Raw genomic sequence first — 24,639 nt, 5'->3', positions numbered from 1 at the left:
AACCAGAAACGGAGTACTCTCAAGAACTTTATTCTATGAAAGTAGTGAAAAGTGGTACTGATACCACTACATTTATGGTTATACCACTACTGAAAAAGAATAAATAAAATTTATTAATTAGCTTCTAACTGAGGTGAAGTTTATTAGCTCCTAACTACAATCAGTTTATTTCTTTAAATCTGATTTAGCAATGACAAGTCCAAACTATTGGGTTCTCACAATGTAATTTTCTTCCACCAGTTTCCAGCTGGAAACAGAAGAGTGACTCAATTGGGCAATATTATATCACTGTAACAAACACTGAGGACTGAAGAGAGGACAGGTTGCGCTGTGCAGATAGATAAAAGTTCAGGCTAGAATAGATGAAGCTCTGCATTATCAGCAAGATGGATTGGCCACTAATACTATACATGGAATGCTTTCCATAAGTTTACGCAGTAATCTATAACTGGATGAAAAAACAAAGTATGAGCTGAAAGTACATAATTATCACCTGTTGATGTTTGAAAAGTACATGGTGACAATTAAAAAGTACAAAGGTACAGCACATGTACAAGCTTAAATTCTGGACAAATCCCCTTTCTCCCATTACCCATTTTTTTTCTTAAAGGATGCTACTTACCAAGTCCAGTTAGAGAAGCCAGTGCACTGGACTGTGCCAGCTGCTTTGCAGGAGCTTTGTATCACATCAACAACAGGAACAACATGTTAACACTTTTTCAAAGTCATGAGTTGCTATGGCATTGCAAAACTGTACTACTACAGCTGCTTTGCAAGGGAGAGAAGAAACATTATAAACAAAAAGATCCATTCAAGAGCACAGTGCTTCACATAACAGGCATATTTGTTTACAACTTTTATATCACCTAAAGCAAATCAGTTAGCATGTATAATAATGAACTATAAAAAAGGAACAAAGGTCTTTTTTTAAAATATAGTAGAGAGATGTGGTCAGATTTTTAAAAAAAATCTCAATTTCCCTATATTTATAGAAACAAAATTCGAAGATGGCGAAATGCTGATATATATATTTTTTAAAAATCGGTGATATATCTCAGTATGCATTCAACAAGAAATATGAATATGAGTTTGGCAGCAAATGCAAACTCTAAAAAGGTAAGCTAACTATATCATCGATTTTACAATTTGTGTTAAACCAAAATTTTCCCAATTTCTTAAGTTTAACTTAAATTAACTTTAATGTACATAAAGTACACCATTCCTTGGATTATAAATACAGAGTTCAGAGTCTGCTGCAGATAGAAGGCTACAGATTGAATTCTTGTTCCAGATCACAATAAATGTATTACACTATTGAAGACGACTGCTAGCACATACCGACGTTAATGACAGTGACTGAAACCAACTAATTACTAATGGATATTGAAGCTGAATTCCCTAATGTGTGAATTTCAGTAGGATATGGAACTCTCAACTGCTGTTAAGATAATGAGAACAATGGTATAATAAAAAAGAAATTGCATTAATTCCTGAGCTAGCTGCCCAGCTACCTGCATTAGTGTTATGTATTAGAATAAAACTCCTGCTGTCTTTATTGGTCATTCACTAAAAGGATTCTTTTTTTAAAACATACCCATGTTTATTTTTATAATGGCTAAACCTATTAACTGTCATAAATATCAAAGATGCAATTTTTTTCTCATGTCTATACTTGCAAGAATATAAACCACCTTGTGAAATCCTGATGGAGGTCAGTAATGTTTTGATAAGGTATAGTGGACTTTTAGCAATTTCAAATATTATGGGGAGAAAATAATAAAACAAAATTTCTAAAACTGAAATATGCCTCATTTAGTTTTGCATACAGTAAAATCACATTCAACCAAATCCCTCAAATTTCCAATTGAACAAAAGGGAAACAGAAGGTCATCAACAAGTGCTGGTTCAACTAATGCAGGTTCTGAAAGTTGGATTGTCTTTTATGCCAATTAAGAGCAGATCATTGGTAAACTCCAGGTAACTATACACCCAGATTTAAACAAAACATCATAGCAAATTGACATGTGTGTAACTGTCAAACTGCAATACTTTATTTTCTTGTCAACAAAGCACTTTCAATTTGAGACAACCAGGCTGAGAATAGAATAGTACAACCAGATGTAAGGTTCTCTACTTTGCCGTAATCTTATAGCAGTACACATTACTGCTGCACTGTTAACATTTTCACATTTCTCAGAACAACCAACTCGGGGGGAGGGGGGGGGGGGGGGGGGGGGGGGTCTGTGCTAAATTACCAATTAGCACTAAATTAGTAACATTTGGTTTTGTGGCCACATATGAACCAGGAACTCGAATGAAACCAATCACGTTTTACACAAGACTGTTAGTCAGCAAACCGATAACAGTTTTCACCAAACTAGTCTAAGCTACTATTTGAACCCACCACCCACCAGTTCCCAACTGCAGTTCTTTGTTACAGAATTAATCATTTATCAGCCATATAGATCACCTCAAAAGATAACTAAAGAGCTACCATTAAACTGTTGCAAAAGTATTCTCCTAATGTTACTTGATGAATTTCACGTCATTTCAGTCATTACGCTAGATGAATTATGTACCTTTGTCAACAAAATTATTTAAGACTAGCCATTAGTTCTAGGAGAGCTAGTAAATACACAATAATGAAAGGATATATGAAGAAATAATGTGTGAGGAGGGTTGTGTGAAGTTGTCATAGAACTGCTGGGATGAAAGCCTCATTTCTTTGTGGGTAGACAATTATCTCTTAAGATTGCACATTTCAGCAAAGAAACAAGCCATGCACGTAGCTGCAAACTCTTTCTCCAGACTTCAGGAATTAAGCCGATTTACTGACTGATCCACTGGTTTACATCTCGACTGAACATCATGCCTGACACATTCTGTAGTTCTCTTATTTTCATCCAGGAGAAGCTGTAATTATGTTGTTCTCTGTAAGTAATAGCTTGTCACTGTTACTACATAGTAAAACTTGTTTCTGTACCCCAAAAAAATTTGATTTAATGAGGTTTTACTGTACTGTCTGCTCAAAATTATCTTTTTTCCAAGAGATGTGCAATTCTTTACCACAGAAGGCTGCGACTGCCAAGTCTCTGAATATATTCAGGAAAGAGATAAAAAAGATCTAAAAATTTATCTAAGGTATCAAGGGGCATGGGGAGAAAATGGGGGAGCAGGCTCGAAAGGCCTACTCCTGCTCCTAGTTTCTATGTGGAATCATTTCCCATAATATGTACAAATATAGGGAAACTTTAAATGCAACAGTAGCTTACTTATCCATTTCCTCTTAGGAATAAATGCAATTTTCTTTATGGCATTTTAATTTACAGTTAAGTAATTAATTATCAGTAATTCCAAAGTATATTCCAAGTCTGAAGGATTTAAAAGGTTAGGGCACATTTATGCTTCTTCAATTTTAATTACATTCTATCAATTATTACAACGGTTTTGTACCTTTAGTAGCTTTACGATGAACATCTCTGGCAACATAATAGATTTCTTCATTTGTTACTTCTAAAAGAACTTCTGTAAGCAAAGTCTTCATCATTATCATCTGTGATCAAGAATAAAACAGCAAGAATTTTAATATCTGCTTTAATTGGAAAAGGAGATTTTAATTGGAATTAAGTGCATAAATTAGATGTCAACATCCATTTTTACAGACCTGACACGTCATTGCAATAGTTTTTTTTTTTAAACAAGCCTGAAATTGGTTTCTAGTCAACTGTTCTTCAGACCAGAGAAAGGGTCGTAAAAATTTGTATACGTAATGCTTTGTTCTTTAGACTTTCTTGCTTTGATTTGGTAAACAATTTAATTTTGCAAAACCTACAAAATTCTTCAAGCTCATACAATGTTTCTTGCCATTATTCTATTGTCTTGGGATAATTTTTTTTTGTTAATTAAATGAGTTTTCAATGCAGAGAAATAGAACATTCTGGCATCCATATTTAGCTTTAGATATTTTCATTTTAAATATAACAAAACCATTAGAATTTTCTCTAATCCACCCAACAATTTCCATCCACACTCTCTGCAGGTATGCTTTCCCTACTGCAGAGGATATCCTTATTCTTTGAGGTTTATACACAAATTAGAAAGGGTTGCAATCATAATCAAGTTTTATTTATGCAAGATCTATTAAGTTCAAGTCAGGACTGTGATGGAATAATTTCCATGTGACTGGATGAGTGGAGCTTCAAGAACACTCAAGGCACTCAATGCCAATAAAGACAAAGCAAACCCTTTAACTGCCACCCCATTCATGTTCTCCATCCAGAACTCCAGGGTGGTAGCAATGTGCATCTTCTCAGAAACGTGTATCGTCTCTATTATAGCAACTCACCAAGGCTCCTCTGAAAGCCCTGACACCAGAAGGAAAACGGAACAGATGCATCACCATTTGCAAGCTCCCCTCCAAGCCACACAACATAATGACTTGCAACTATAATCGCTTTCCTCTTGTTCAAAATTATGGAAATCTTTTCCTAGTAGTACTGTGGAAATACCAACAGCACATACTCATCACCATCCTCTCAAAGCAATTAGGGATGAGAAATAAATGCTCACCTAGCCAGTGATGCTCCATCTTATGAATGAATTAAAAGCAAAACAGTTCTATTCTTAATCAATATGTTGACTAAAATAATAAATCATGCATAAATTGACTTAGTTATGCCCGCAGAAGTAGAGCAATCAGGTGACATAAAAGGAAACATGTTGGGAGACAGTGACCAAACAAAGAGATACGAACAAAAAAGGAAGAGAAGGGAAGAGCAGGATACGTCACTAAGAAGCAAAGCAAATTGGTGGGATATCATAATGAGTATACTGAGAAGTATATATGTAAGAGGTTGAAAAGGTACAAGTATGTTTACTTTGGGAAAATAAAGTACTCAAGTTTATACTCAAGTTCAGAGTTCCTTGTGCAAAATATTTAGATTAGATTAGATTAGATTAGATTACTTACAGTGTGGAAACAGGTCCTTCGGCCCAACAAGTCCACACCGCCCCGCCGAAGCGTAACCCACCCATACCCCTACATCTACATTTACCCCTTACCTAACACTATGGGCAATTTAGCATAGCCAATTCACCTGGCCTGCACATCTTTGGACTGTGGGAGGAAACCGGAGCACCCGGAGGAAACCCACACAGACACGGGGAGAACGTGCAAACTCCACACAGTCAGTCGCCTGAGGCGGGAATTGAACCCAGGTCTCAGGCGCTGTGAGGCAGCAGTGCTAACCACTGTGCCACCGTGTTAGATCAGTTGAGATTTAGGTATATAACTTTGGGCGTTCCACTCAAGAAACTGACTGAATTTATAGATAGTACAGTTTGGGTTCACAATATGGCTGCCAAAGATGCAAGATACTGAGATTATTTTACTCAAGCAGCAATTTAATATTTTTTGACTTCATAAACGCATTGGAACAAAAGGCTTCTTTTTGTACTGTGTTATTAATGTGCAACGATGCACAGGAAGTAATATATACATTTAGATTAAATAGTGGAACAATGAATATGAAATCCTGAACCAATATAATTAAAGGCTACCAGAAAAAAAAGCATAAAAATGCTTAAAGAATCAGCCGAGGTATTGCAAATTATGCCCAAGAAGCACTGCATTGGAAGAAAGATATAAAATTAACAGAAAAGGTGCAGCATAACGTCATTAGCCACACCAATGACGAGAAATAACAGTTATGGAAAATAGGGTTTGAGGTATCAAGACTGGTTGCTCACACTACTACCTATATTGTAGAGTGACCAAAGGTAAATATATATCACCAACTGTGAGCATTTTATCAGACACAAGTAAAATCAAAAGAAATGTAAAAGAAATGAAAAAGCACAATGATATAGAAATTCAAACGGTTGCAATCGGTGCAGGTACATGTGTGAAATATCAGCAGCATTTAAATAATTTACTATTCATGTTTTTACAGTTACTGCATGGGAATAACCAATTCATTAAATATGTAGAAACTATTGCCTCAGTCCATAAAATAAAATTTAAAACATTTGTGTAAGCATTAAATTCAAATTTTAGTGCTCTCTGTACTTGAAGTGTTCCTTAAAGCTTATGCAAAATTTTGTACATACATAATTCACTTATTTCCAATTAATTATGTTTCTGATTGTAAGCTTTTGCTCAAAGCAAAAGTGCAATAGTGTGAACAAATTATCATACCATCTGAAATTCTTTTTCTTCTTCAGTCATTTCTGGTTCGCTTTGTTCTTCCTGAGCAACTGGTGAGGGACTCCTACTTGGTTTGTCGCTAATTTTGGTTTCAGTGGTTTCAAACTCATCTTCATCATCACTGTCCTGAAGCAACAAAATCAGAATATCTACCTTCAAATTTCAAAACCAAGTTTAACAAAATTTCAACGTACAATTACTTGTTGTTTTTTTCTTTCAGAAGTCATGATCCCTTTCAAAACTATATTGTGCACTCACCAAACCATGCAGCTGAACATGAAAACCAACTGGCTCAAAACAATAACACACTTTGTGCTGAGCAGTGTAATAATTATCTGTACAAACACAAGTACACACATCTCAAATGTCACTACCAAGTTACATTAATAGCTGAATACTCAGTAAAATGTAATCAGTATTTCTTCAAACACCAGTATCTAGTTCAAATTCTTTTTCTAGAAAGGGGAGAAATGTCAAGTTGCAAAAGGTACACTAACTGCCCAACCATGATCCTTTGTACATGTAAAATATAGATTTTATACACAGCTGCTGTGAATCACTGGCAGACTTCAATCTTTTCCAACTGATTTTTCCAAAGATCTGTAAACATTGCTAAGAGCACATTAGTTACTGCATCTTGAAATATAACATCTGCATGCACTTACAAATTTACTTTTGTGAGGCAATCGTGGCCCATCAGTTTCTTCAGGAACCTCTTCTGGATCTTTTTTGTGTTTTGACGATTGAGCACGCTCTTTTTCTAACCTTTCTTTTTCAAGTTTTTTCTGCTTTTCTCGCTCCATCTTCTCCAGTCCCTCACGAATCCAAGCTGGCAGCGTTCTCCGTTTCACAGCATCTGCAACATCAAGATAATTGTATACATGGATTGGAATATTTAATTTGTGCAATCCTGGTCCAAGGCTCAAAAGACAAGCCAAAGTTCTTTTAATAGTTTTCACTTCAAAAACTATGAACAAATTAATTAGAATCTTATTTTCTCTACGTAATAAATCACAACATAATTTTATAAGAATTCCAAACACAATTTGTGATAGACTTAATAGCCCTACTAGTACTTTAAAATAATACTTTCATTAAAATAGCAACGGACCGCAGTAACAACATCTGCAGAATTCAACTGCAAACATTGACTAAAAAGTCAATCATATTAAACCGATTTTATTCATAATATCATGAACAATAATTTATAGACTATTGACACTGCAGACAGGCAAAGTATATCCTATATAGTTTAGTTATTTTCCCACAGTAATGAGGAAAACTGAAGGTCTACCCATACAAAAAACATGACTTGACAGGCCACAGCTACAATATAAAGAGCAAAAGGGACTGAAACCTGGTAAGTGGATGACTATTTCCCATGTTGGAAGCTAAATAAACTGTGGACAAAACAGCTGTATTGCTGATACCTTGAAATTTAAGGTATTTGCAGCAGAGTTTATTCCAGATGCAAAATCACAGTTTAAAATTACATTAAATACTGCAAGAATGCTAGTTCACCCAGAGGCCAAAAGAATGTCTTATTTAGTTTGTGTAATTGTCACAAATTAAGTAGTTGGGTCTCTTACAAGACTGTGCGCGTTTTGGGGAAAGTAGAAAAGAATGAAAAATCAGTGGTCAATACGTTTAACATGGACTATAAATCGGACTTAATTTCAAACTAAAATATGGAAAAACACCACAACAGTACAGATAATTAGAGTCACAAATGTACAGCATGGAAACAGACCCTTCGGTCCAACTCATCCACGCAAACCAGATATCTCAATCCAAATCTAATCCCACCTGCCAGCAGCCAGCCCATATTCCTCTAAAACCTTCCTAATTCACTTACCCATCCAGATGCCTTTTAAATGTCGCAAATGTACTAGCCTCCGCCACTTCCTCTAGTCTCTTCTATATCTTTCCCCTCTCACACTAAACCTACGTCCTCTAGTTCTGGTCTCCCTCACCCCAGGGAAAAGACTTTGTCATGCCCCCTCATGATTTTATAATTGTGAACAAAAAAAATGCATGAAGAGTTTTAAGAGAATTATTAGATAGAGATATATAGGTAAATCAGAAGTGATAGGATATCTTCATGAATGTAGCAATTTGGGCCATTTTTCACTGTAAAGGAAAAGTAAAAGTGACCTGATAAATACATTTAACATTAGGAAGGTCTTAGTTTGGGCAAAAAAGAAACAAACAGTTTTTAACTTGCCATTCAGATAGGATTGTAATTTGGAACACTTAAATAAATGATAGCCATCATGAGGTCAAATAAATTAAACTATGAGAAACTGCTTTGTGCAAGCAGTGAATCACAAGAATATGGAACTTGTTGCAACAAGAACTAATTGAAACATACCAACATTGAGGATGTATTCAAGATTGGATACACACAAGTAGGGAAGAGAGAGGACTTAAGAGTAGAACAAAGCATTTTGAGGAGGAGGCAAAGTGCATCATGGACAGACAAAGCCATGTTTGATCAGTGTGTTTCTGTGCTACATATTCTGTGCGAAACAAGTTGGACATGTTTATGGACAGTATCTCCCAATAACTTTTGCTTCCAATCAACCTGACCAGTCTAACGGCATCCCACACCATCCCAATTCTATTATTTTCATAGCCTTGTGACACAAGTTATCTTCCTTTATTTTTGAAGATGTGATCTTTAAAACTTTCACTTGATTTGAACCGTTGCAAATTTGACAATGACAAGGCAAAATGCTTAAAAAAAAGGGAAACTACGTCAAGGCTGGGGTGAGAACACAAATAAATAGCCTTTGATTGAAAAGGAAGGCTCCCTACTGTCCAAACTCAGAAAACTTTTAGCGAAGTAACAGACATTGACACTACTGCTGTCATAGACAGACCCAACTCTGAGAACCTCTTGGATTTATAAAATGGAACCAATATTTCAAAGAGGCTGTGAAAGCTTCCAGAAGATAACCAAAATAAAAAATGCTGTCTTCACATGATTGTCCCTCAAACTGCATCCAGTTCTGACAGAAAAAAAAATCACTAAGCAGCAGCAGCATCCAGGAAACTAAATAAACAAGGATCAGTGGGCTGTAATAATGCAACATTCACTAATGCTGACTGATCAAAGACACTAGCTACGCAACCATGGTAACTTCAAAATACTGTAGATACTTGAGATTTGAAGCACAAAATGCTAGAGAAGCTCATTATGTCTGGCAATATCTGTGGAGAGAGAAAAACATTTAACTTTGAATCCAATGGCTCCTCTTCAGATCCAGAGAAGATTCACAAAATGCAATAATTAACTCTGTTTCTCGCTACACAGATGCGACCAAACTTGCTGAGTTACTCTAGCATGCTCTGCTAAGTTATCATGGTCTCAAGTTAGATCTGCACACCAAGAGCAAACACAGGACAAGAAACTGTATATCATTTTATCATGCTTTGTACTGAATGCAATCCCCTTTTAACTTTGTACCTGTGTGAGAAAGAATGGGGCCCAAGTCACACCGCACAGAAACAAGACTTTCTGGTCCAACCTGGTCAAGCTTTCCTATTCAAGTGCACATCCAAAAGTCTTTTAAGTATTGTAACTATATCTGCATCTACCACTTCTTCTGGCAGTTCACTCCACATATGAACCACCTGCTGCCTCTCAGGTTCCTTTTAAATCTTCCTTCTCTCATCTTAAAAAATAGGTCCTTGTTTTTGAATTCACCCAACCCAGACAAAAGACTTTTGCAATTCAACTTATCTATGCCCCTCATTGTTTTATAAATCTCTATAACGTCACCCCTCAATCTCCTATGCTCCAGAAAAAAAAAGGTCCCAGCCTATCCTTGTAACCCAAACCCTCCATCTCCTTTGATATTTATTTTGCCTTGCGTTTTGGAAGCAAATTTTAATCTGTAATAAGAGTGACCAATATCTGAGCTAGAGTCAGTAGGAAAGACTGAGGAAAAAAAAGGGAATGAGAGTGAAAGAAAAACAATAGTGCACAGAACTGGACTCAAGAACTTTACTTACATATAACAAAAACTCTACTGGTTTCTAGAATTCAACGAGAATGAAATAAATGCTGTGGAAGACCAATCATTTTTTAATGAATGACAAAGGCTTCTGACAAAAAAGGTAAAAAAAACTTCAGAAACATAATTATTTCAAGCAATACCATGCCAGTCGATCACTGACTTGTACAATGCAAGCAAACGTCACAACCTCTTAACTTCATTCTGGATCTATCCTATTCCACCGTCAGGCCATGCTATATGCTTCAGGTCCACTGCATGAAACCCAAATGCTTGACAGATCTTTATTTTTCTCTAGTTTAGCTCATAATACATTTGCTCTTTCTTTAACTCAAAAAAAAAATTAGCTTCTTTTGGCTTACAGTCATAATTAACTACGTTTTGAATTGGATAGAGGTATAGTTTGTGCTAAAAATAAAACCTTTGTTGTGGCCAAGGGGTTTACTCCAAGTGAAGCCAGCTCACTCCTCCTCACTTGGTCCTAACACTAATCAACTAAAATGTTCAAAGTAAATTAAAATGGTTATGTTTATTTCCCCTTCAGAAGACTGAAAATATTTGGATATTTCTGGAAGGCAAATGCATTTTGGCTACTGCACCCTTTTTAAGCAAAGCATGCGTTAGACTTGGACCTATCAGTTCAAATCTTCCACTTCTGAGGAAGTCAAGGATATGTATTACACATTGTGCCCAGTTGTGAACAGGTTGTATTCTGGAATCCATTTGCAGGCAGGAACACAATGCAGAAAAATGGAAACCAACTGCTTTAAAATCATGTACAGAACAATGCTTGTGTGTATGAATGAGTATTTATAAATCAAGGACTCCCCATGCCAACAGTGAAATGGCAAAGCTACTGAAGGTAAGGAATGAGAACACAGCTATCAATAGCAAGGAACAATGGAGTGTTTTAAATTACTATGTTAGTTTTTCATGACACTGTCCAATTTTATACTTTTAATGAGATTTATAACATAATAAACACAAAAAAATCTTAAAAATACCAAAGCAGTAAGTAATTTTTATGGTTGCAATATCCCTAACAAACGTCTTCTGTTGGAAGCCTTTGTCTCATAAAAGCCTTACGCTTGATTCAAGAATTTTTCAGAACTGTACTCTGCCTGTTAAATGATCCAAAAGCTGCCAGCCTAAATTGCCCAGAATCCAGTCTTACATTGTATAAATCAGAGACAGAAGGAGGCCAGACAACACCATTACTATAACCTACAAATAACCAATTCCACAATTCTTATTTTCCCGTAGCAAGTTTTCTTTTATTAATGTATAAATGTGTAACAAAACTGCAACATAAGCAAATGAAGCTTTGTAAAAATTGAATATATGATTAGTTATCTAATTTCAATAGTCACTACAAGAATGAGTTACTAGATTAGTCCGGAGTTTAAAAAAAGACAAATGCATCACATGAAAGATATATATGGGCAGAAAATACAACTCACCAAGTGCAGGAGGTTCTTGTTTTACTGTTATGGGTGAACGTGGGCGATCTCTATAAGAGGGCCTGTCTCTACGATTGGGTGGTGGCCCAGGTTGCCAGTAAGGTGGATGAAATCCTCCAGGAGGACCAAAGGCTGCTCCATGCTGTAAATATAAAATATCACATTTGTCTCATACGTTTCTTAACACATCTTACTTTCCCACTGAATGTACTCACTCTTACATAGCTAAGTCTCGTAAAGTGTGCTAAACTGAGAATGTCTCAACAAGAAAAAAAACAATGCTAGTTTTTTTTTTGAGTCCTGTGATAGGGTTAGGGTTAGCCCAGATGGACCATATCAGCAACAATGCTTCAGCAATACTGTCTTAGCTAATTGTGAAGGCTTCACCACCACTTCTCTCAACTCTCCCACCCACTCTTGCCACAGTATTTGTCTGGTATCCAGTTCTTAAATGAGCAGAAATTTCTTGCCAACTAAATATATGAAAGCGTGAAAGAATGACCTTGGGTCCCAGATTTAAATTTTGCTGCCCGGCCACCAACTTCATTCTGCCTGAGGCAAAACATGCCACTAATATGGTGTTGTATTTGTCTGCAATGTGAAATTCCAACTCACATTCATACTTGTATTAAGTCTAACGACTTCCAATTTGGCAGTATTTCCCAATTCAACTGCTTAACTGCACTTGTTATTGAAACCTTCACTAATACCTTTCACAACACTGCAATTTACTACTCCAAATTTTCATTGGCGAACCTCCCATCCTCCACCCTACATAAACTCAAGATCATCCAAAGTTCCACGCCCTAGCTCATGCTAATTCACCTGTTACCTTTGAGCTAACTGACTTAGATTGGCCCTTGGAGCTCTAACTATATTTTAAAATTTGTATTCTTGTTTTCAAATCCCTCCATGACTTTGCCCCTCACCATCTTTGTGACTCCCTTCAATCCTAGAACCCCACTGGATCTCTGCTCTGCCAACTCTTGCACATCTTGACTTTAAATGCTCCACCATTGCCAGCTATGCCTTTGGCTATTTTCTGGAATCCTCTTCTGAAACAGGTCTGCCTTCTGTTCTTTTAAGACTCTCTTTAAAACCTACCCATCTGGTCAAGTTTTGGTTCATGTGATACTATCTTGGGGCTTAGTGTTAGATTTTGATGGTGCTCCAGCAAAGCTGAATGGGGGGGGGGTGGGGAGAGAGGTTATTATATTTAGAATCATACAGTCAATTCAACCAATCATGCCAACGTCGACTCTTTGAATAATTATGAATGCAGTCCCATTTACCTTCCTCCTTTTATTGCATATGTGCAACTCAGTCATTACTGGATCTGTTTCAACCATCTTTTCAGACGATGTATTCCAGATAATATGTTTTAAAAATGCTATTTCTCCTCTTGCTTTGTTACCAAACGTCTTAAATCTACATTGCAAATAAAGGTTTGCATTTCTTCGCATGAACAAGTCAGCTGTTCCTCACTACAAACATTTTAAATACATGTTTGGAATACTTCCTTAAAAAAAGGCCAGTTTCATGATTTGGCCACTTACCATCTCATCAATTTGCACATGTTGATATTTGCCATGAATTGAAATCAAATTGATTCCAACAGCATAGCTTAGAATCTGTAAACAAATTATTTATTGCTCCTCAAAAGGACCAAAAGCTAAAAGGTACATCTTGATTAATACCCAGATCAAGGAACTCAAACTCGCAGACAGCTAGGTTTCCATCTTTACTTTGTAAAGCTACTCATCAATACTAAAGCACAAACATCCCTCAAGTCAAAACGTACCCTCCCCATTTCTTCTTGGATCAATAGAGTTAATACAAGTCTCCAAGCAAAATCACCACATTAGTCAAGATGCATTGTGGGGCATTGCCTCTGAAGAATTTTCTGCAAATCGCTTTCGATATTTGGGAGTTATCTGCTAGAAACTAAAAGACAACAATAAAAACAAATCCAAACAATGCCCCAAATCCCAAACAAGCTGATTAAAAAAATATGGTCGAGGGGGATGTCATTGTCTATCCTGCCCCAGGAAATCCTTTCTGCTCTTCAAGTGTCACAATGAAATTTAGGGTTTTCTAAGCATCTTAATAAACAATGTAGAAGAATTAGTACTTTTAGTGTAATAGTTAATGTAATAAATGTTTCACAGTCAACTTCTACTGGGAAAAGAAAACGCAAGATAAACCTCAAAGTACATAGCAAGCTAGTAGGTAAATAAGCCATGCAATGGATGAGGGTCTTCGTTATCTTTGAGAGACATGCCTATTTTTCAAGCCAATTATCAGAAAGCACTCATCAGAAAATTAAATTTCCTGTGATTGTTAATGCCCCCTTCAAGATAATGCAGCATTCTTGTAGCTGCAAAAGAAGCGCTTACAAAGTAGACACCAAAAGCAAAACTGCAGTGAACAAATTTACCTGATAATCAAATTGGCTGACCGGCACAGATCCCATTCCAAAGTTTTCTGGTGCTCCTCCAAAATTGTTGTTATTGACTTGATTGAACATACGTCTAGAGTCTGGTGCAAACTCACCACTGTCCTGGCTACTGTCCTCCGATGGAGGGACTATGTCCATGGGGGCTGGGGCTGGTATCCACTGCTGCTGGTCTGGTGGTGGGGGAGGTGGTCTGTGGTGTTGCATTCCCCAATCTAGTAAGTTAACAAACTAAAATTCAGTATAAATAATATTGAAAATCTTCTCAAAATGGACCTAAAAAGTTGACGCTGTGTCACATTTTTGTTACTTTGAATTCCTACCTGGATGCTGTTTACTGCTCACCAGTACACTACTCTGTACTGAGCACTTTCTGGATATTATAACCTGAAATTCACATTTAGACAGTGTCTTTTCCTTTAAATAAAAATCATTTTTTTCTCGTTTCTTTAAAAAAAACCCGAGTAAGGGTGAACTTATAAGAAGCAAAAAACGTCTCTGTCCAGGTTGCTCGTTTGAACAAAGTAACTTTTGAACCTCTGCCATAGGAAGTGCTAGGAAAGGTCATTTTGATGGTCAACGATAAAATATGAGAGCGTGTATTGTTTCTGCCTTTAGGCTGGTTACCCAGTGGAGACAGATCTTAACATTTAAAAATTCAAACCTTTTACAACTGGAAACTGTTTAGGATGGCTGGACAATGGCAGCAGGCCAATATTTAGAGCACTCATGAAGACAGAACTCCAAACCACAAAGGAAAAAAGAACATTTGATAAGAATGAGCTAGCTGCCAATATATCAGAAGTACAAAATATTATGCATTAGGCTAAAAACTAATTATGGCAAAACGATATGCTGGTGAAAAGGTTTGTAACCTTGGGCACAGTATTCACAGTAGGTCTTATGGAGGGTTGGGGTTCAAGTGTAAAATAACTTGACCTCCAAGGTATTTAATCTACAATAAAACAACATAGCTAAAAGAGAGTATCTATGTATTGCCCATGATAATTGGCCTATTTCTTCACAAGAAGAAACATAGTTTTTTGCCACTATTTCTTACCATTTCCCGGCAGCCCCAGGATATAACAACATCCTTCACAGAGGCTCAGGGCTTTAAATTTTTCTTTGAAAAAAGTATGGATAAATATCTAACTAGGAACTAGACTGACTTTCGTAAGTACTTGTAACGTTTGTTTATTACACATGAGATGGCTCCAGACCTGCTGGAACCAGAGCATCAGAGAATCTACCACATAAGGTAGATACCCAGAATAAATAAATGGGAAAAGACAGATCTAGGTGCACTTTGGTAATTTCTCCCAAACTCTCACGGAGGGAAACAGTACAAAAGAAATCTGTAGAATCTTTCAATATTGGATGTAGGTTTGCTCGCTGAGCTGGAATGTTCACTTTCAGATGTTTCGTCACCATACTACGTAACATCTTCAGTGAGCCTCCAGATGAAGCCCTGTTGATGATTTCTGCTTTCTATTTATACATTTGGGTTTCTTTGGGTTGGTGATGTCATTTCCTGTGATGATGTCATCTTCTGTTCTTTTTCTCAGAGGGTGGTAAATCAGGTCCAAGTCAACGTGTTTATTGATAAGAGTTCCTGTTGAAATGCCATGCTTCCAGGAATTCTCGTGTGGGTCTTTGTTTGGCTTGTTCTAGGATGGATGTGTTGTCCCAGTAGAAGTGGTGTCCTTCCTCATCTATATGTAAGGATACTAGTGAGAGAGGATCATGTCTTTTTCTAGCCAGCTGATGTTCATGTATCTTGGTGGCCAGTTTTTTGTCTGTTTGTCCAATGTAGTGTTCGTCACAGTTCTTGCATGGTATTTTGTAAATGACATTAGTTTTGCTTATCATCTGTATAGGTCTTTCAAGTTCATAAGCTGTTGTTTTAGTGTGTTGGTGGATTTGTGGGTTACCATGATGCCAAGGGGTCTGAGTAGTCTGGCAGTCATTTCCGATATGTCTTTGATGTAGGGGAAAGTGTCTTGGGTTTCTGGATGTGTTTTGTCTGCTTGTTTGGGTTTGTTGCTGAGAAATCTGCGGCCTGTGGGCATTGGGTGCCCGTCCTTTTTGAATACACTGTATAGGTGATTTGCCTCTGCTCTGCGTCGTTCCTCTGTGCTGCAGTGTGTGGTGGCTTGTTGGAATAATGTTCTGATGTAGTTTCGTTTGTGGATGTTGAGGTGATCGCTTCTGTAGTTCAATATGTGGTCCGTATGTGTTGTTTTGCTGTAGACGCTGGTTTGAAGCTCCCCATTGGCTGTTCGCTCTACTGTGACATCTAAGAATGGCAGTTTGTTGTTGTTTTCCTCCTCTTGGGATGGCATGGTGGCACAGTGGTTAGCACTGCTGCCTCACAGCACCAGAGACCTGGGTTCAATTCCCACCTCAGGCAACTGTGTGGAGTTTGCACATTCGCCCCGTGTCTGGAGTGGGTTTCCTCCCACAGTACAAAGATGTGCAGGCAAGGTGAATTGGCCATGCTAAATTGCCGATAGTGTTAGATGAAGGGGTAAATGTAGGGGAATGGGTCTGGTGGGTTGCTCATCGGAGGGTCGGTGTGGACTTGTTGGGCCAAAGGGCCTGTTTCCACACTAAGTAATCTAATCTACTCATTTAGCGAATTTTATGCCAGTAAGGGTATTAGTAACAAAGTAAGAATCATCAGCAGTGCTTCGTCTGGAGGCTCACTGAAGATGTTACCTTGTATGGTGATGAAACGTCTGAAAATGAACCTTCCGGCTCAGTGAGCAAACCTACAACCAGAACCTCAACCTGAGCTACAAATCTTCTCAAAACTCACTAATCTTTCAGTACAATAAATGTGTTAAAATCCATGGAAGTACAGACAATGAATGGTCTGTGAAAATGGCTGAAGTGCAACCTGCTTATTCTCATTACACATTTTTTCTGACTATTTACAGGAGCAAATGTAATTTGATTCATTAATAAATAAAATACCATTTTACTGGTGGCAAATTATAGCAACAGTTAAACTGAGACAAATGGAAAAAGCTACATGTATTTATATAAACATCAAGGAACAGCATTGTTCAATTGCCCCTATCTGCAATTACATACCCAACTGACTCTTAAGGTGATAAATACAAACCCTGTTCCCACATTCTGTTGAAATTAGGATCTCCTGGAAAATTTCCATGATTGTCTTGGTTATTTTCGATGTTATGTACAGCCTGTCCATTGGGTATTATAACTGGCTGTTGTGCTGTTACGGATTCCTCCGAGGCCTCTCTTTGTGCAATCCATGCCTGTGCTAATGCCGCCCAATCAATTTGACCTGTAAAAAAGTTTTAAATCCAAAGACAATTCAAGACATCCATTACATTTTGAATGTTGCACAGGTATGCAGAATATTTGGCTTTTTTTTTAATGTGCAAGATCATAATCCATGATTATAACGGCATTGTGGTTGTATTAAATGTTTAGAAATCCCAGGTCTAGGCTGATGAACTGGACACATGAGTTCAAAGCCCACCATGGCAGCTGGGGAAATTAATTACATAAATCTGAAATAAAAAGCTAGTATTCAAATGACATCTGTAAAATTAGTGCCTGAAGTGTTATTAAAAATAACCCATCTGGTTCGTCAGAGTCCATTTGAGATCAACATATTATCCCAGATCCACAGCCATCTGGGCATCTCTTTACCTACCATATGAAATGGCCAAACAAAGTAATCTTAAATGTTTTCTGCCAGTGGATCACTTAGTCAAGGTAAAAGATCCTGCAGACCACCTACTGGTTCTATCCCAGTTGCTTTAGCTTGCTGCTGTATAGAACTCATTGGAATTAATGACAATTTTTGGAAACAACAAATATTTCTTTTTTTTCCTTACTAAACATCAAATTCTTGCCTTTTATTAGGTATACATAATTTATTAATTCATACAATGACAAAAGGGAAGACACTTCCATATTAGAAACATTACAAGGGAACATAATTATTTGAAAAAGCGGTAAAACATTGTTAGAGAAATCATGAGAAACTCATGCGTTCTGTTTGATTAATATAGATGTAAGATATAACAGTAACTTCAATCCCGCATAAGAAACATTGTTTCTGCTTGAGCATATGACGACTTATGATAAATATGCAGAAGCTTGTCTGGTTACGTGTTGACAGTGGGTGGTGATGGTGATGTTCCTGATATGGCCTTGCCTGTAACATCATTGTGTTACTGATTTGCATTGTAGACCAGTACATAGATCACCACTGGTCCACTGTTCACAGTTATATTTAAGCTGGTAGCTCAATGCTACCTTCTCAAGGGCAATTTGGCATCTCTACAAATACCCACATCCAATGGGTGATCTTTTAAAAAAGAAATAATTCAATATTTATCATGTGGTAAACAATATATATTTCCAATTCATAAGAAATTGTTAAGATTTAGATCAATAGCAATGTTTAAGGTGTACTGTATTGTTGTTGTGAAAATGTCATGAAAGAGCCTTACAACAGATAACAAATTATGTCACTGGCTGATTTATTTGATTTTGATTCTGGCAATGCTGCAAATACATCAGTTAATATCTGTAGACTTTTCTAATTACAAAAATTGTATTCATTTCATTTATGGAAACGTACTTGGATCTTGTTGCTGCTGAAATGACTGCATCCACTGTTGCTGGCTTAAAGGCCACTGCTGCCAAGGCTGACCACCTTGGTCCCACATCATTGACTTTTGAGCTGCAAACGTTCAAAATCTATAAACAGAAAAACGGGATTGTAATTTCTTCCAAAAAACCTCAACAAACATGCATTACAGAGGTTAGTTTATAAAGTGCAATGTAAATAAGTCAGTTAGTACTTTGTGTCATTTTCACCTAAACTGTCAAAGGGTGTTTTCAAATACATTGGCAAAAGGCACCTGTTAAGAATAACAAGTATTGTGCAGCAGTAACAAACTTTTATTTTAAAGTAAGCCTTTAATCTTGAAAATATCAGAAAACTTAAAGATGTACAGGTCAAAACAATGCATTTTGAATCAAAGGAGGACATATTTGAAGGGATAGTCAAAAGTCTGATCAGAGGAGCTTCAGGTAGTCTTAAAGGAGAATGGGTTAAGGAAGGAATACTTTTAAAGACGCAGCCTCTGGCACAAGAGACATTGTTACATGTTTGGGTGAGGGAATGCAAAATATTCTTAAACCTGAGGACATGAGAACTGAGAGTGTGGCAGTCTTGGAAAAGATTAGATTAGATTCCCTACAGTGTGGAAACAGGCCCTTTGGCCCAACCAGTCCACACCGACCCAGACCCATTTCCCTCTGACTAGTGCACCTAACACAATGGACAATTTAGCATGGCCAATTCACCTTGCCTGCACATCTTTGCACCATGGGAGGAAACCCACGCAGACACGGGGAGAATGTGCAAATTCCACACAGACAATCACCCGAGGCTGGAATCAAACCTAGGACCCTGGTGCTGTGAGACAGCAGTGCTAATCACTGAGCCACTGTGACAAGAACTTGAATTGTTTACACTAAAGAGGAGGTTGAAGAGCAACCTGACAGAAATATCACAAATGATGAGAGACATAGATAGACAGAGTTTTCTTCCTTGTCAAATACTAGGGAACAAGCATTTAAGGTGAGGGAGGAGAAGCTTAAAGTCGATATAAGAGATAATGTTTTTCAAAAAACAGTGGGTTGTAGGTGTCTAGAAGATGCCAGGGGAGGTGGCAGCAGATACAATAACAACATTTAAGTTGCATTTAGACAAATGCATGAAAAGGCAAGGAACAGAGGGATATAGACCATTGCGGGCAGAGGGGATTAGTTTAGAATAGCATCGTGATTGGCATAAACATGGTGGGCTGAAAGACCTGTACTGTTCTAGGCTTACAATAGTGATTGCAAGTCATGGGGGGGATTTAAATAAAGGTGAGAATTTTGAATTATGTCTGTGGAGAACAGAAGACCAATAATAGCTAATGCCTACAAGGGATTATAGTGCAGACTGGAAATGGGCAAGGGTAACCATGAACTATATTTTGGATTCCAGAGTGGAAGTTGAAGCTATGCCATGAGTCAAGTTGGAGTTGATAAAGGCATAAAAATTTGATTTAGTATGGTCACATGTACCAAGATATAGTGGAAAGTATGGTTTTGCATTGCATCCAGGCAAATCATACCGTACCTAAGTACATCAGGATAATTGAACAGAATGCAGAGTATAGTGTTACAGCTACAGAGAAGGTCAGAGAAAGATCAATTCCAATATATGAAAGGTCCATTCAAAATTCTAATAACAGCAGGGAAGAAGCTTTTATTGAATCTGGTGGTATCTGTTTTCAAAATTTTGTCTCTTCTGCTAATGGAAGATGGTGGAAGACAGTTTAACCAGGGTGGGAAGGGTCTTTGATTGTGTTGGCTGCTTTTGTGAGGCAGCAGGAAGTATAGAACAAGTCAATGGATTTGCGTGATGGACTGGGCTAAATTCACAAATCAAGTGTTCTTCAGTGTTTGGCAGAACAGTTGCCATACTAAGCTGTGAGCCATCCGAATAGGATGTTTTCTATGGTGCATCTATAAAAATTAGGTACGGTCAATGTGGACATGCCAAATTTCCACAGTCTTATGAATAAGCAGAGGAGTTGGTGTGCTTTCTTAACCGTAATGTTGGTATGGATGGACCAGAACAGATTTGTTTGTGAATTTTCCTCCTAGGAACTTTAAGCTCTCAACCTTCTCCACCTCAGCACCATTGACCATTGACACAGACAGGGGCATGTCCTCCACTCTGCTTCCTGAAGTCAATGACCAACTCTTTTATTTTGCTGACAATGAGGGCAAGATTGTTGTTTTCACACAATGCTCACGCTCTCTTTCCTGTACCCGGTCTCATCATTATTTAAGATCTGACCCATCACAGTGGTGCCATCAGCAAACTTGTAAATGGAGTCAGAGCAGAATTTAGCCACACAGTCATGGGTGTATAAGGAATATAGTAAGGAGCTGACTATGCAATCTCTGCAGAGAACCCGTATTGAGGACAAAGGAGGTTGGGAGAAATTTCCTAAGTGCAATTAGATGGTCTCTGTATGAAGAAGTGCCAAGGGACTGTTCAGTGTCTCATCAGGCATTAAGTCTGTAAACAGTCTGGCTCAGCATATGATATTTACTGAGACAGACTTAATGGCATGGATATACATTCTGAGTTAGGATTAAAGGCAACGTTCCAAACATTTAACTAAAGAAATTTGAGATTAATATAAGATTGGACATTCAACAAGCCATAAAGAGATCAAGACATTGTGGAGAGATATAGCTAAATTTCAACAGCACATATATGCATAATGTTATTGATTATTTCCACAAAGGATAGGAGTAGATAAATTCTTGGAAAGCTTGAGAAATGCAAATGTGGCTGAGAGAGAAACAAATTTCTTGGATTATCTGGCTACAACAATTAGTCAGACTGAAAGTGAAGGCAGTTGCACTTAGTTGAGAAGACACTGAAAGATGGGTGTAATCATCATGTCAAAGAGTAAAGAGATCAAGGACAAGGATTGGATATTCAGCTGGGCCACAGACAATGTTGTGATTTCGGTTCGGTTCATATTACTGTTATGGGAACATTCCAATGATTAACGAAACAATTCCAGCAAGGAGTTTGGTGGAGATAAACTAAACAGAGTTCTGGATTTTTAGGCTTCAAAGATTAACTTACGAGTCAACATCTTACAATAGTTTGGTTATAGAGAGAAGGGTTGATATGGATCCATTGTTGGATATAGGCCAGACTAAGTGGGGATGGAAGATTCCTTGCCTTAAGGTCATTTTTTTGACATATGGGCTGTTTGCAACAATCTACAATAGTTATGGTCACACTGAGACTAGTTTTATATTCCAGCTTTATTGTTTGAATTTAAATTCCATCAGCTATTGTGGTGGGATTTAAATTCCCATGCCTCCACAACATACTAGCCAAGCAATGTTGTTGTCATCGGATCCATTTCAACCCTTCTCTCTATAAGAAATGTGATGTCAATGAAAAAGACATTTCATTGTAATATTCTAAATATGACTACATTGTTGTTCAATCAAACTTGGGCATCCTACCTGTATTAAGGTTGATGTTGGGATTGAAAAAGTGTGACAAGATGTTTGCTGGGTATTGTTCTCTGAATTATAATGCCATAACAGAAGAGACAGTGGGAGGAAAGATACTATTCAGGACACTAATTTACTCATAAAGGGAATAAATTATGTAGATTTAAGGCAGCTACATTAACTTGTGAATTCAATTCATGGGATGTATATTTAAAATGGGAAAATTGCAAGGAAAGCTAACAATTAGAAACTTTTTTTGGCCAAGTAGTGGATATTGATTCCAAGCATAACTATGATGCTGCAACAATTCACCCTTTGGAAAGGAAATATGTATAAACTTAGCTGAGTAGGGAGTTGCAGACTTTTTAGGTTAGGTGGTAAGATCATGAAGTGGAGAAAAAGCCACTACCATTTCAGAAAAATGGGACAATCTGCCATCTTCCTGTTATTCAGCACAGCATATGGGCATTCATAGCTGAATTGTGCCATTTTTATTACATGCATTGGAGTTTTGATAGCAGCTTGGGGACTGCACTTAGTGATTTCATCCAAGTCTTTACAAGTATGCAAAAAAATCAACACCATTTGTATAATTGAAAGATGGGTAATGGAGTTTGTACAGACTGGGGCAGCACGGTGGCTCAGTGGCTAGCACTGCTGCCTCACATAATGGATCCGATTACAACAACATTGCTTGAGTAATATGTTGTGGAGGCATGGGAATTTAAATCCCACCACATAATTCTAAAGCAACAGTTCCTGAATTTTAAAAATAAATCATTGGCTGCAATGTACTTGAGGACATTCTCAGAACAGATGCAGTAAGTGCAAGAGATTAATTAGGGTTTACAAACAATCCCAGATTCATATTTACACTAATTACTATTTTAGAGGTCTGCTTCACAAGAACTTAAAAAGAACAGCAGTAGCCCTATACAGCCACTTGAGCCTATTCTTCCATTCCTTACAATCATGTTATTCTACAGCACAGAAAAAAGCCCTTCAGCCATTCACGTTTGCACCAGTCAAAAACAACCACCTAATAATTCTAATCCCATTTTTACAACACTTAGTCCATAGCCCAGTATGCCTTAGCACCGTAAGTCTACACTTACATACTTTTTAAAAAAATGTTCTGAGGGTTTCTGCCTCTACCACTTTTCAGACAGAGTTCCAAACTTCCACCACCCTGAGTGAAAAAGGGGTTCCTCTCATTCCCCTCTACACCTGATCTTAAATCTATGTCCCCCCAGTCATTGATCTTTCTACCTAGGAGAAAAGTTTCTTCCAATGCATTTGATGAATGAGTACATTTCAAGTCTGAATTTCTAAGGCAGACTTTCAGTTTTGGTGCCAAAATTCATGTACCAGCTAGCAAACTTCAACCCCTCCTTGGCAACAGTCTGAAAATAAACCAGTCTGTTTGTAACCCCCAGGTCATAGCTGAGCCAGAGATGGGCCTCGATCACAAGGTTACATCATGAACACTGCTTATTTTAGCCTATGCCACATCCAGTTGTGAATGAGGGGGACGATTAAACATCTCAATCATCATATCCCATCTTCGATGACGGAAGAGCCCAGCACAAGTGCAAAAGTAAGTTATTGCAGCAATCAGCCAGAAGCGCCAAGTAGATGATCCATCTTGGCTTCCACTAATGGTGCCCAGCATCACAGATAATGATCTTTAACTAACTTAGTTCTCTCCACTTGATATCAACAAATGGTTGGAGGCACTGGATGCTGTAAAGCTTTTGCATGTTGACAACAGTCCATCAATAGATGGAAGACTTGTGCTCCAGAACATGCCACACCCCCAACCAAGCTCTTCCAGTACATTTACAACACTGGCATCCACCTGCGGAAAATTGTCCCGACATGTCCTGTACACAAAAAGGACAAATCCAATGCTAGTAACCATCCAGCCCACTTCCAATCATCAGTAAAGTGGTGGAAATTGCCATCAATAGTGCTATTAAGCAGCATTAGCTCGGCAATAACCTGATCACTGACATTTAGTTTAGGTTTTGCCAGGGCCACTGATAGGGGAGTAGGTTTGCTTGGGATACTGTTCGGACAGTCAGTGTGGACTTGATGGGCTGAATGGCCTACTCCCACAGTACGATTCTAAGATCAGAAGTGGGCATGTTTGACATTGAATGCACAATGATTGTTCATTTGCAAATCCTCAGATACTGAAGCAGTCCATGATCAAATGCAACAAGATCTAGATAACAACCAGCTCAGGCTGACAAAGGGCAAGCAACATTCTCAAACAAAAGCTAGGCAATGCCCATCTCCAATAAGAGATGACCAAACCATGGGTTCATTTGAGCTGTGTTTATCCATTTTAGAATTAGACAAGATAATGCTTTCCAGTCATGTAAATTTAGAGGTACCATA

At 37.7% G+C, this 24,639-nt stretch overlaps 1 protein-coding gene across 7 annotated transcripts in view; it reads right to left on the bottom strand.

The window, feature by feature from the left end:
• The window catches only part of pnisr (PNN-interacting serine/arginine-rich protein), a 38,435-nt gene that overhangs the window by 7,751 nt on the left and 6,045 nt on the right, over nucleotides 1–24,639 (bottom strand). For 2 of the 7 annotated variants that reach the window (XM_072554786.1, XM_072554791.1), the window contains exons 2-9: nucleotides 18,764–18,882; nucleotides 17,267–17,452; nucleotides 14,122–14,354; nucleotides 11,685–11,826; nucleotides 6,871–7,061; nucleotides 6,197–6,331; nucleotides 3,454–3,553; nucleotides 623–676 (exon numbers count right to left, since the gene is read on the bottom strand). In XM_072554786.1, coding sequence (XP_072410887.1) covers nucleotides 623–676; nucleotides 3,454–3,553; nucleotides 6,197–6,331; nucleotides 6,871–7,061; nucleotides 11,685–11,826; nucleotides 14,122–14,354; nucleotides 17,267–17,452; nucleotides 18,764–18,854 — 1,132 coding nt within the window. In that variant the 5' untranslated portion in view covers nucleotides 18,855–18,882. Of the gene's footprint in view, nucleotides 1–291; nucleotides 2,914–3,453; nucleotides 3,554–6,196; nucleotides 6,332–6,870; nucleotides 7,062–11,684; nucleotides 11,827–13,485; nucleotides 13,629–14,121; nucleotides 14,355–17,266; nucleotides 17,453–18,763; nucleotides 18,883–24,639 lie in introns of those variants that run through there. The other 5 variants (XM_072554804.1, XM_072554799.1, XR_011953995.1 and 2 more) reach the window with 5 other exon arrangements.

Source organism: Chiloscyllium punctatum, chromosome 3 (assembly GCF_047496795.1).
Source record: "Chiloscyllium punctatum isolate Juve2018m chromosome 3, sChiPun1.3, whole genome shotgun sequence".
Classification (NCBI taxonomy): Eukaryota; Metazoa; Chordata; class Chondrichthyes; order Orectolobiformes; family Hemiscylliidae; genus Chiloscyllium; species Chiloscyllium punctatum.
The sequence above is the reverse complement of the archived record's forward strand: the minus strand, read 5'-3'. Positions and strand labels throughout refer to the sequence as shown.